The 13,187-nt window shown below is 32.7% G+C and overlaps 1 protein-coding gene across 1 annotated transcript; it reads right to left on the bottom strand.

Annotated features, from left to right (window-relative positions):
• Window positions 1–3,427: 3,427 nt before the first annotated feature.
• Window positions 3,428–3,847, bottom strand: LOC133326164 (uncharacterized). Its single transcript, XM_061534843.1, has one exon. The coding sequence runs from the start codon at window positions 3,839–3,841 to the stop codon at window positions 3,428–3,430; it is 414 nt and encodes a 137-aa protein (XP_061390827.1). The 5' UTR covers window positions 3,842–3,847.
• Between the last annotated feature and the right edge of the window lie 9,340 nt (window positions 3,848–13,187).

The following is a 13,187-nucleotide window of genomic DNA, read 5'->3' as shown; positions in this document are numbered from 1 at the left end:
GATTTATTAAATATTTTTTTCAGAGACTACCTTAGGCGTGGATTTATTAAATATTTTTTTCAGAGACCACCTTAGGCGTGGATTTATTACATCATTTTTTTCAGAGACTACCTTAGGCGTGGATTTATTAATTAATTTTTTTCAGAGACTACCTTAGGTATGGATTTATTAAATAATTTTTTTCAAAGACTACCTTAGGCGTGGATTTATTAAATAATTTTTTTCAGAGACAACCTTAGGCGTGGATTTATTAAATAATTTTTTTCAGAGACTACCTTAGGCGTGGATTTATTACATAATTTTTTTCAGAGACTACCTTAGGCGTGGATTTATTACATCATTTTTTTCAGAGACTACCTTAGGCGTGGATTTATTAAATAATTTTTTTCAGAGAGGCGTGGATTTATTAAATAATATTTTTCAAGGGCCAACTTAGGCGTGGATTTATTAAATAATTTTTTTCAGAGACTACCTTAGGCGTGGATTTATTAAATAATTTTTTTCAGAGACTACCTTAGGCGTGGATTTATTAAATAATTTTTTTTCAGAGACTACCTTAGGCGTGGATTTATTAAATAATTTTTTTCAGAAACTACCTTAGGCGTGGATTTATTAAATAATTTTTTTAGAGACTACCTTAGGCGTGGATTTTTAAAATAATTTTTTTCAGAAACTACCTTAGGCGTGGATTTATTAAATAATTTTTTTCAGAGAATTTTTTAAAATCATTTTCAAATCTTTCATGTTCAAGCGCCTAATAAACTGACATATAACTTCCTTTTTCTAAAACACAAACAACATAACTTTTCAAATGTCACACTTAAGTATCGCCTGAAATATGCCACATTGTACACACTTTTTAATGTATCCTTTAAAAAAACAACTGAGCTCCAAAAAATTTAAATTGTTTAACAGATGTGTCCGCCTGCTGCATATCCTTTTTTCTACTTTCCATACACATTTATTTTTTATGCCACGAATTCAATTACCCCAAAAAATCCACATCCTAAAGTGCTATTGTAAAAAAATTCCCCAAAGTATAACACGTGTGAAATTGACACATTATCGGCCGTCTCAAATAACACTTCCACTTAAGCGAGTCCCCCACAAACACACTCACTCAAAGGCGTTCTAAAATACCACAAACGCCATATTTTAGGCTCTTAAACCGAAAAAAATTAAAAATCCCCACCTAAGGCTCTTAAAGTCCTTGATAAAATGTATTTAAAAAAATCCACACCTAAGGCTCTTAAAGTCCTTGATAAAATGTATTTAAAAAAATTCACGCCTAAGGCTCTTAAAGTCCTTGATAAAATGTATTTAAAAAAAATCCACGCCTAAGCCTATTAAAGTCCTTGATAAAATTCTTTAAAAAATCCACGCCAATCGTAAAGGTCCTGGATAAAATTCTTTAAAAAATCCACGTCTAAGGCTCGGTTAGACCCTGTAATTTTTTTAAAAAATCCACGCCTAAGGCTCTTAGGGTGCTCTAGAAAAATTCTTTAACAAATCCACGCCTAAGGCTCTTAGGGTGCTCTAGAAAAATTCTTTAACAAATCCACGCCTAAGGCTCTTAGGGTGCTCTAGAAAAATTCTTTAAAAAATCCACGCCTAAGGCTCTTAGGGTGCTCTAGAAAAATTCTTTAAAAAATCCACGCCTAAGGCTCTTAGGGTGCTCTAGAAAAATTCTTTAAAAAATCCACGCCTAAGGCTCTTAGGGTGCTCTAGAAAAATTCTTTAAAAAATCCACGCCTAAGGCTCTTAGGGTGCTCTAGAAAAATTCTTTAAAAAATCCACGCCTAAGGCTCTTAAAGTCCTTGATAAAATTTATTTAAAAAATCCACGCCTAAGGCTCTTAAGGTTCTTGATAAAATTTACTTAAAAAATCCACGCCTAAGGCTCTTAAAGTCCTTGATAAAATTTATTTAAAAAATCCACGCCTAAGGCTCTTAAAGTCCTTAATAAAAATGATTTAAAAAACCACACCCAAGGCTCTTAAAGTCCTCGATAAAAATTATTTAAAAAATCCACGCCTAAGGCTCTTAAAGTCCTTGATAAAAATTATTTAAAAAATCCACGCCTAATGCTCTTAAGGTTCTTGATAAAAATTATTTAAAAAATCCACGTATAAGGTTCTTAAAGTCCTTAATAAAAATTATTTAAAAAATCCACGCCTAATGCTCTTAAGGTTCTTGATAAAAATTATTTAAAAAATCCACGTATAAGGTTCTTAAAGTCCTTAATAAAAATTATTTAAAAAATCCACGTATAAGGTTCTTAAAGTCCTTAATAAAAATTATTTAAAAAATCCACGCCTAAGGCTTTTAAAGGCCTTGATAAAAATTATTTACAAAATCCACGCATAAGGTTCTTAAAGTCCTTAATAAAAATTATTTAAAAAATCCACGCCTAAGGCTTTTAAAGGCCTTGATAAAAATTATTTAAAACATCCACGCCTAAGGCTTTTAAAGACCTTGATAAAAATTATTTAAAAAATCCACGCTTAAGGCTTTTAAAGGCCTTGATAAAAATTATTTAAAAAATCCACGCCTAAGGCTCTTAAAGTCCTTGGTAAAAATTATTTAAAAAATCCACGCCTACGGCTCTTAAAGTCCTTGATAAAAATTATTTAAAAAATCCACGCCTAAGGCTCTTAAAGTCCTTGGCATTTTTTTTTTAAATCCACGCCTAAGGCTCTTAAAGTCCTTGATAAAAATTATTTAAAAAATCCACGCCTAAGGCTCTTAAAGTCCTTGGCATTTTTTTTTTTAAATCCACGCCTAAGGCTCTTAAAGTCCTTGATAAAAATTATTTAAAAAATCCTCGCCTAAGGCTCTTAAAGTCCTTGGTAATTTTTTTTTTTAAATCCACGCCTAAGGCTCTTAAAGTCCTTGATAAAAATTATTTAAAAAATCCACGCCTAAGGCTCTTAAAGTCCTTGATAAAAATTATTTAAAAAATCCACGCCTAAGGCTCTTAAAGTCCTTGATAAAAATTATTTAAAAAATCCACGCCTAAGGCTCTTAAAGTCCTTGGTAATTTTTTTTTTTAAATCCACGCCTAAGGCTCTTAAAGTCCTTGATAAAAATTATTTAAAAAATCCACGCCTAAGGCTCTTAAAGTCCTTGGTAATTTTTTTTTAAATCCACGCCTAAGGCTCTTAAAGTCCTTGATAAAAATTATTTAAAAAATCCACGCCTAAGGCTCTTAAAGTCCTTGATAAAAATTATTTAAAAAATCCACGCCTAAGGCTTTTAAAGGCCTTGATAAAAATTATTTAAAAAAATCAACGCCTAAGGCCCTTAAAGTCCTTAATAAAAATTAAAAAAAAAAACACGCCTAAGGTCACTAAAACACGCCACAAGTTCTTGGAAAAATATATTAAAAAAAATCACGCACATAAAAATAACTTTTGGTAACGACATAGCTAAGAATAATAATAATCAATAACAGGACGATAAATAGGTTTGGCCAAATACTCCAGTCGGCGTTTATGTTCACGCCACTGGCGATAGGACATTCGAGGATATTCATATTTCTGGCGGCGAGTTCTAGGTGTGGCCAATTTTTCAGCATGTTCCAAAAGCTCTTCAAATGGTATGGGATCTTTGGTTTCCGACTTTTTCTCCTTTTCCTTATCTTTACTGCGGATTTTGGGTTGATAGGGTGGTTTGGGTGTGGCATTCTTCGCTGCCCAATTATAAAATCTTACCCAATCTTTTCGCGCCATTGGACCACGTTTAGCCCAGCGACTGGGTTCACGTCTGATACATGGTCTGGGGAAGTTATACCTTTTCGGTTGACTATTTTTCTCTATCCATTGTCGTAAATGTTCGACCATATTGTAGATTTGATGATGTTGTTGCATACATTGTTGGACTTCTTCCTCAGCTTGTCTATTTGGGAGGTTTCTAGTATTCACTATGACCTTCACCGTACCTTTGGCCATTGTAATTTGGAATTATTATAGTAATTTGGTTAGAATTGCAATATAATTTAGGGAGGTTGCAATTTGCGGTGAATGTGAATTTTTAAATGGAAATTTTGGAAGAAAAATAATTTTAATTGACACGTGCTTTTAAAATTAAAAACAAAAAATATTTGGAGACATAAATTTGACTACAAAAACAATGATAGAATTTTGGATTTTTTTTAATATTTTTTTCAGGCTTAGAATTTTTAAATAATTGTTTCCGAGACTTCCTTAGGCGTGGATTTATTAAATAATTTTTTTCGGAGACAACCTTAGGCTTGGATTTTTAAAATAATTTTTTTTTCAGAGACTTCCTTAGGCGTGGATTTATTAAATAATTTTTTTCGGAGACAGCCTTAGGCTTGGATTTTTGAAATATTTTTTTTTCCGAGACTGCCTTAGAAGTGGATTTTTAAACAATTTTTTTTAAACTACGTTAGGCGTGGATTTTTAAAATAATTTTTTCCTGAGACTACCTTACAAGTGGATTTTTTTTAACAATTTTTTTTAGACTACCTTAGTTGTGGATTTTTAAAATATTTTTTTCCTGAGACTACCTTAGTAGTGGATTATTAAAATAAGTTTGTTAAAAGCATGAACAAAATAATTTTAAAAATTCTCTTCACAGCATGTTCTGTTCTGTTCTGCTCAAATTAAAATTCCACTGCTTTGCTGCCAAATGGTTATCAATTTTGTTTCCTCAAAATTCCTTCTTATTGGGGATGATCTATATCACCTAAGAAGATCCTTATCAAACATATGCGGGCGATACCGATGAAGGAGCGGAAAACGGAAATAAAATGCGAGCAGCATTAGAACCTAAAATGATAACGACGAACAACCCTGGCATATTATCAAATTAAATGACCGTTATCAAATTAGAAATTTATTTAAGGTCGGAATCAAACAAATGTGGAAAATTGAATACAGAAATAACGAAATTGGGCAGATATACGGTTAAGCTACCCAGCTACCTAATCAGCAGTGGCAGCAACAAATGCCATGTAAATCAACGAGCGACAGGGATCTAACAACAACAACAACAACAATGTTTGAAGTTGGTGGCAATGATGGTGGTGGTTAATGGATGGCTGGCTTTTTGGATGTTTGATGTAAATGACGATGGTCGTGGTTGTGGTAACCTATATTGGTTACAGAAATTCAAAATACCTTCTTTAAATGCCACCAATGTTTTTTCAACAATGTCTTCGTCGTCGTCATCATTAATTCTTTGGTGGTGATTCGAAAACCCCCCAGAAAATTGTGTAACTCTTCTACAAATGCAAAATGTGACAGAAATACAATTTTTTCTTCTTTTGGATTGGTTCAGGTGCCTATTTACTTTGGTGGCCGAAAATTCCATCACAACACAAACGAAAAAAATAAAGACAAGTTAACCAGACCCAAAATGACATGTATCAAACTCATTTTGGAAACAAACAAAAAATATTGTAAACTCGGTGAACACCACAACTCCAAAGACTATTGACCGATATACATAAAACTAAATGGTAAATACAAAGTTTTGTATCGAAATCGTAGCTTCTACAGAAAATCCACCAGTCTAGGTATTTTTGTTGTAAATCGTCGAAAATATTGTTAGTGGTGGTGGTGGTGTTGCATACCTCCATAAATGAAATGAAAATATACAAAACTAAATGAAATTCTTCAAATATCACTTGCAGAATAGTCAACAACAACAACAAGAACAAAAACATGAATCGAAAATAAAATCACAACAATATGACAGTAACACAACATAATATTGATAAAACTTATGACAAGGTATACACACAGGCAACGAGGAATAGCGTTTCGATACGATGTCGGGATACAGTGGGTTTTGAAAAAAAAAATTAAGAATATTTTAGAATGGTTAACAAAACCATAGTCGTGGCGACAAAATCATATTTTTCCAACACCAAGGCGTAGATTTTTAAATAAATATTTTTCCAAGGCATACTCAAGGCGTATTTTTTAAAAGCCAGGCGTAGATTTTTTAAGCGAATATTTTTCCAAGACATAGCACAGCCACAGCCTACCAAGGCGTAGATTTTTTAAAGAATATTCTTCCAAGGCATACCAAGGCGTAGATTTTGTTAAAGAATATTCTTCCAAGGCATACCAAGGCGTAGATTTTTTAAAGAATATTCTTCCAAGGCATACCAAGGCGTAGATTTTTTAAAGAATATTCTTCCAAGGCATACCAAGGCGTAGATTTTTTAAATCATATTTTTCGAAGTTCTACCAAGGCGTAGATTTTTTAAATCATATTTTTCGAAGTTCTACCAAGGCGTAGATTTTTTAAATCATATTTTTCGAAGTTATACCAAGGCGTAGATTTTTTAAATCATATTTTTCGAAGTTCTACCAAGGCGTAGATTTTTTAAATCATATTTTTCGAAGTTCTACCAAGGCGTAGATTTTTTAAATCATATTTTTCGAAGTTCTACAAGGCGTAGATTTTTTAAATCATATTTTTCGAAGTTCTACCAAGGCGTAGATTTTTTAAATCATATTTTTCGAAGTTCTACCAAGGCGTAGATTTTTTAAATCATATTTTTCGAAGTTCTACCAAGGCGTAGATTTTTTAAATCATATTTTTCGAAGTTCTACCAAGGCGTAGATTTTTTAAATCATATTTTTCGAAGTTCTACCAAGGCGTAGATTTTTTAAATCATATTTTTCGAAGTTCTACCAAGGCGTAGATTTTTTAAATTTAAAGAATTTTTTCCAAGGCATACCAAGGCGTAGATTTTTTAAAGAATATTTTTCTACCAAGGCGTAGATTTTTTAAATCATATTTTTCAAGGGGTATGAGAGAGCGTAGATTTTTTAAATCATATTTTTCGAAGTTCTACCAAGGCGTAGATTTTTTAAATCATATTTTTCGAAGTTCTACCAAGGCGTAGATTTTTTAAATCATATTTTTCGAAGTTCTACCAAGGCGTAGATTTTTTAAATCATATTTTTCGAAGTTCTACCAAGGCGTAGATTTTTTAAAGAATATTTTTCCAAGGCATACCAAGGCGTAGATTTTTTAAAGAATATTTTCCAAGTTCTACCAAGGCGTAGATTTTTTAAATCATATTTTTCGAAGGCATACCAAGGCGTAGATTTTTTAAAGAAAATTTTTCCAAGGCATACCAAAGCGTAGATTTTTTAAATAATATTTTTCTAAGGCATACCAAGGCGTAGATTTTTTAAAGAATATTTTTTCAGGGCCATACCAAGGCGTAGATTTTTTAAAGAATATTTTTTCAGGGCCATACCAAGGCGTAGATTTTTTAAAGAATATTTTTTCAGGGCCATACCAAGGCGTAGATTTTTTAAAGAATATTCTTCCAAGGCATACCAAGGCGTAGATTTTTTAAAGAATATTCTTCCAAGGCATACCAAGGCGTAGATTTTTTAAAGAATATTCTTCCAAGGCATACCAAGGCGTAGATTTTTTAAAGAATATTCTTCCAAGGCATACCAAGGCGTAGATTTTTTAAAGAATATTCTTCCAAGGCATACCAAGGCGTAGATTTTTTAAAGAATATTCTTCCAAGGCATACCAAGGCGTAGATTTTTTAAAGAATATTCTTCCAAGGCATACCAAGGCGTAGATTTTTTAAAGAATATTCTTCCAAGGCATACCAAGGCGTAGATTTTTTAAAGAATATTCTTTCAAGGCATACCAAGGCGTAGATTTTTTAAAGAATATTCTTCTAAGGCATACCAAGGCGTAGATTTTTTACAGAATATTCTTCCAAGGCATACCAAGGCGTAGATTTTTTACAGAATATTCTTCCAAGGCATACCAAGGCGTAGATTAAAAAGGCGTAGATTAAAAAATCCACAATTATGGTCCCGATTATTCTTCAAGTCATTTCTTTAAAAAATCCACAATTATGGTCCCGATTATTCTTCAAATCATTTCTTTGAAATATCCACACTTATGGTCTTGATTATCCTTGAAATTTTCTTTAAAAATCCTGAATATCCTTTATTGTCCTGATCGCTCTTTAAAACCCTGCGCTTATGGTCCTGGTAATCCTTTAAGGGGGGTCAAAATTTTTTCTGATTTAATTCGATTCTACACTAATTAAAGAATGTCTCTACAAAATTTCAAGTGATAATCTCAAGAACTCTTGAAGATATAGCCGATTTATTGTGTCAGCATCAAGAGACGGCTAAAGGGCTTCTCAAATTTTAAACACGTTTTTCTCTTTTGCGAATGGCGGGCACGATAACTCAAAAACTAATAACCCAATCGATTCCAAATTTTTACACGTTTCTCTGTGAGTTTATAGCTATCGTATGAACTAGGATAAAGCCAATCCCTGAAGACTTCCTTATGTTTTAACTTAGTTTTGTGTCAAAAATCGGCGATTTTCCAAAAATATTTTTTCAAAGGTCCGCCATTTTGTTAATTTTAGAGCGAAGTCAATAATCCTAGTTCATACGAGAGTCAGACATGTCCTCTTTCTAACACCGTTGGAATTTTCGGATTCCGATGTACCAGTGATAAGTTATCATGCCCGCCATCAAAAATAAGGAATTTTCTTTAATTACAAAAAACAACAACAAAGCAATAACAAAAATTTTTTGTAAATTATTTTTCTTCTCTTTAAAATCTTCAAATATATATGTGCAAAATTACAAACCTTAACAAGCATTGGTATTGATTTACCAGCCCATTGAAAATCTTGAAAAATTAAAATCAAGAATGGGTGGGGTTCCCATAAATAATTTATTTACAAAAAATCACGATTATGGTCCTGATTATCCGTGGAATCATTTCTTTAAAAAAATCAACGCTTATGGTCCAGGTTGTCTTTAAAAAATCCATGCTTATGGTGCAGAATAAGCACATGCTCCTGATCGGCCTTTAAATGAATCCTTTAAAAAAATCTGCGCTTGTGGTCCTGATAATCCTTGAATATCTTTGTACTTTATTTACTAAAGCCAAAAGCGTGGTCCTGATTTTTTAAGAAAAATCCACGCCTGAAAATTCTAAATTTAAAAAAAAATCCACATTTATAGTCTTCTTACCTATGAAGGGAAAATGTCCAGCCTTTTGGCCATGATAATCCTCTAAATAATTTCGTTGTAGAATCTACTCTTATGGTTTTGGTTATCCTTGAACTAAATTATTTAAAGGATCCAAGCTTATGGGTATTATTATCTTTGAAAGGACTTTCTTCAAAAAATACATTTGTTGTCCTGAATGTCCTATAAAGGATTTTTTCTCTGGATATCCTTCTACTTCTTGAAAGTCAATTTCGAGGCACAGTGCATAAAATATCTCAAGCCTATGAAAATAAAAAAAATTGATTTGAAAAGAAAAATGAAAACCTAAAACAACAACTTCTGCATGTTTTGAACCACAAAAATATAAAAATATTTTGATGAACATATTTTTATGGTAATCATGGAGAGACCGTTTTTGTTTGTTACCCCTCCATTGGAAACAGCCTAACTACCATCGATGGAGCGGTGTTACGGTTCTCATTGTGTTCAATATTTCATTTAATTTATACATGAAATGGCAGGTTGGTAGTCGCAAGTGAACCCAATATTCAACCAGTCAGTCACTCAGTGAGGCATTCCTCCACTTAGCATAGTAAGTCATTCGAAAATGGTTTTCATTCAAAATGTCCATTTATCGATGACGAACTGTAACGAAGACAGTAAGTCAAAAAGCCAAAGTGTTCTCATTTTTGGTTCGGTTAGCCTAGGCCGAAGAAAAAACAACATCATGGAGTTACAGTGCCAAAAAAAAAAAACCAAACCAAAAATTCTGCAAAAGGGGTCTGATGATGAGGACAGCAAAAATCGACTGCGACGTCGAACTGGTAGTAATTGTAGGCCGTGTTTGTTTTTTCTTTCTGATTTTCTTGAAATATTTTGTTGCCTCTTAATGTTTTGTTTGTATAACAAGCTATGAAATAACAACAACAGCAACAACAACAAAAACCAACAACGACATGCAATAACCTATCAATATGGTAATAGAAAAGTAATAAATTGAATACTAAAGATAAATTTAAATTGTGGTAAAACATGATGTTGCCTGACTGACTGACTGACTGAATCAATGAATTGGTGAGATGGTGGCGCTGGCGGTAGTGGTGGTGGTTTGGTGGTTACCAAAAATCGTTCAGTTACCTTCTTATGAAGCTCGTTTCGTTTGTGTGGAGCAACCTGCAAAAAACCTGGTGTTCCACTCATAAAAATCAGGCAACATAAAAATATTTCACTGCTTGCTACGCGAGGAGGAGCAACATGGCGGGGCTCCCCTCCACAATGTAAATATTAAGATTTATGTTAAATTTAATTAGAGTCATTATTATTTATTGACAATCAAAACTATTAAACATAATGGAAATGATCTACCGAAATTGCCGGTTAACATGAATTACAACAGCCACCGCACGGTGCACCACTGACACCGGCACAAATGGGAACTGTTGTGGAAAAAGCGAAATTCCCGCTGTGCGAACTGTGCGAGAGAGAAATGAAGACATAAATTCCAATATTTGTTGAAATTTTTTGTTTTGTTTTGATTTTTTTTTTTTTTTTTTGTAAGAAATGAGTCTGACATTTCTCAGATTATGTGATCGACAGAAATCATGAAATGTGGAATTGCTCATGTATATAATTATTTTTTACAAAAAGGGAAAGCTATAAACTTTCCGAATTTTTTATTCCTTAAAAATTATTTTTAAAAAATCTACGCCTTTTTTATTCCTTAGTACTATAATAATATGATAGTCCTTGAAAAAATTATTTAAAAATCCACACCTGTGGTAGTTGGTCGAAAACAAAAATATTTGCAAAATACACGCCTGCGGTAGTCCTTAAAAAAATATTTATAAAAACCAAGCCTAAGGTAGTCCTTGAAAAAAAAAATTAAAATAATTCACGCCTAATCCACCTTAAAATGTTTTTTTTAAATAATCCACGCCTATGGTAGACCACGAAAAAAGCTATTAAAAACCAGTACGGAAAGTAGTAAAGTCGGACGGGGCCGACTATATGGTAATCCTAACAGACGTCGCATTTTAGAAGGACCATTAACACGAAATTAAACATGTCATTCGGCAACCTGTACTATATGGGAGCTATATCTAAATCTGAACCGATTTTTCCGAAATTTAACACACATCTTTCTAGGCTTAGTTCAGTACGCTATGCCAAATTTCGTGCAAATCGGAGGATATATAGAGATTTTGGTGTACTATTTACATAAAATCGGGCCAAAATATATATGGGAGCTATATCTAAATCAGAACCGATTTTCACGAAACTTAGCAAATATCGTTCTAAACTAAATTCAGTACACTATGCCAAATTTCGTGCAAATCGAAGGATATATAGGGACTTTGGTGCACCATTTATATAAAATCGGACGAAAATATTTATGGGAGCTATATCTAAATCTGAACCGATTTTCTCCAATTTCAATAGGGTTCGTTCTTGGGCCAAATCGGTTCATAAATGCGACCTGTACTTTGTTCACAAAAATACATGGACGCACATGCAAAAATCGACTTAAAAAGTGATTCTATGCATATTCTCAAAAGGAACCATAGGTCTATCTCCTTTCCTTTTGCCTGTTACAAACATATGCACAAACACATAATACCCTGTACCACAGTGTGGTAAAGGGTATAAAAATCCACGCCTATGGTAGACCTTGAAAAAAAATTTCAAAAATCTAGCCTATGGTGGGCCATGAAAAAAATTATTTAAAAAATCCACGCCTATGTTAGATCATGAAAAATAATTTAAAAAATACACGCCTATTATTTTTAAAATATTCAAATATTTTTTAATTATTTTTTCTATTTTGTAATAACATTTCTTGTTTTATTTCATTTTCAGCCTTATTTGATGACTTTGGTGGTCTTGGTCCCATACGCCGGCGTCATCATCCTCGTGGCACTAAACGTGGTCGACCACGAGGCAGCACACGTCGTGGTGGTGGAAATGGTACACCATTGCAAAGACCCGCATCAGCGACAGGATCAAATGCAGAGGGTAAGTTGTTCATCCACTAAAATAAAGATTATTTAAAAATCTTCCTCCCCGCATAAAAAACGTGGCTTAAGATTTATTTCCGCTCCGCATCCAAATTTTAATCTTTTGTATTAAAACCCAACGATTAACCACAATCAACACTTAAAACTGTATCAGAAATGTTTTAATACCTACTTGAAGCACATTTTATTGTTTTAATTTTTGGGGTTTAAAATATCGATTCCTCCTCCCTCCGTTTCGATTAAAATGTATTTTACCCTCGTTTGTGGTAAACATCCATACACAGCATCTGGAGAGTGATGTTCTTTTTCTGTTTCGAAGTTTTTTGTTGGGTTAGTACGTGTTATGATTTTTTTTTCTTTTTTTGAAATACTGACGGGAAATCGTTTTTTGGGTTAGCATCCCCTTTTTATTTCCTCCCCCTATTAAAGTGAAGTGCCACTTTAAAGATGAATTGTTAATGATATCACGGAAGTCAGTGAAAATATTGTTTTCTTCGTTTATTAAATGCGCATTTTTTCAAAGTGATTTATCTGATCGACTCTAAATACTATGAAGGCATGTTTTAATAATTTCAATAAAAACTTTTTGTTTATTAAGGATTTTTTTTTTTTTTGAATGGGGGATACGTAGATGAGTGACATTTTTGTATTGTCGCATAAATATCTACATTCTAAGACCTTGATCTTTTTAAGCTTTAAATCACCAAATTTGACTGTATTCCGTATATGATTTTGATATTTGTTTGTAATCTCTAACCATTCTCCTCAATTGCTGTCTTACAACATCGTAAATTTTTTCAACAAATCTTGAAAATTAAGTCATATCTTAATAGTCAACTTCATCATAAATATTGTTGACACATATCACAAACGTTTGGAAAATATGAACTGGTAGTGGTTGAGGTTGGTGGGATCGCCTATATGATACCCTATATAATTATACATATTTTGGTTCATGTCGACGATAATAAAAAAACCAGTAAGGAAAGTAGTAAAGTCGGACGGGGCCGACTACATGATACCCTTCACCACTTTGGGTATATTCAACAGATGAATCCTAACAGACATCACATTTTTAATGGACCATTAAAATGAAATTGGATCCATAAACATGTCATTCTGCAACCTATACTAAATAGAAGCTATATCTAAATCTGAACCGATTTCAACGATTTCAGGAA

The sequence above is a fragment of the Musca vetustissima genome, unplaced genomic scaffold (assembly GCF_032173495.1).
Source record: "Musca vetustissima isolate MV318-11 ecotype Yass unplaced genomic scaffold, APGP_CSIRO_Mvet_v1 utg1989, whole genome shotgun sequence".
Lineage (NCBI taxonomy): Eukaryota > Metazoa > Arthropoda > Insecta > Diptera > Muscidae > Musca > Musca vetustissima.
This window is presented reverse-complemented; position numbering and strand designations above follow the sequence as displayed.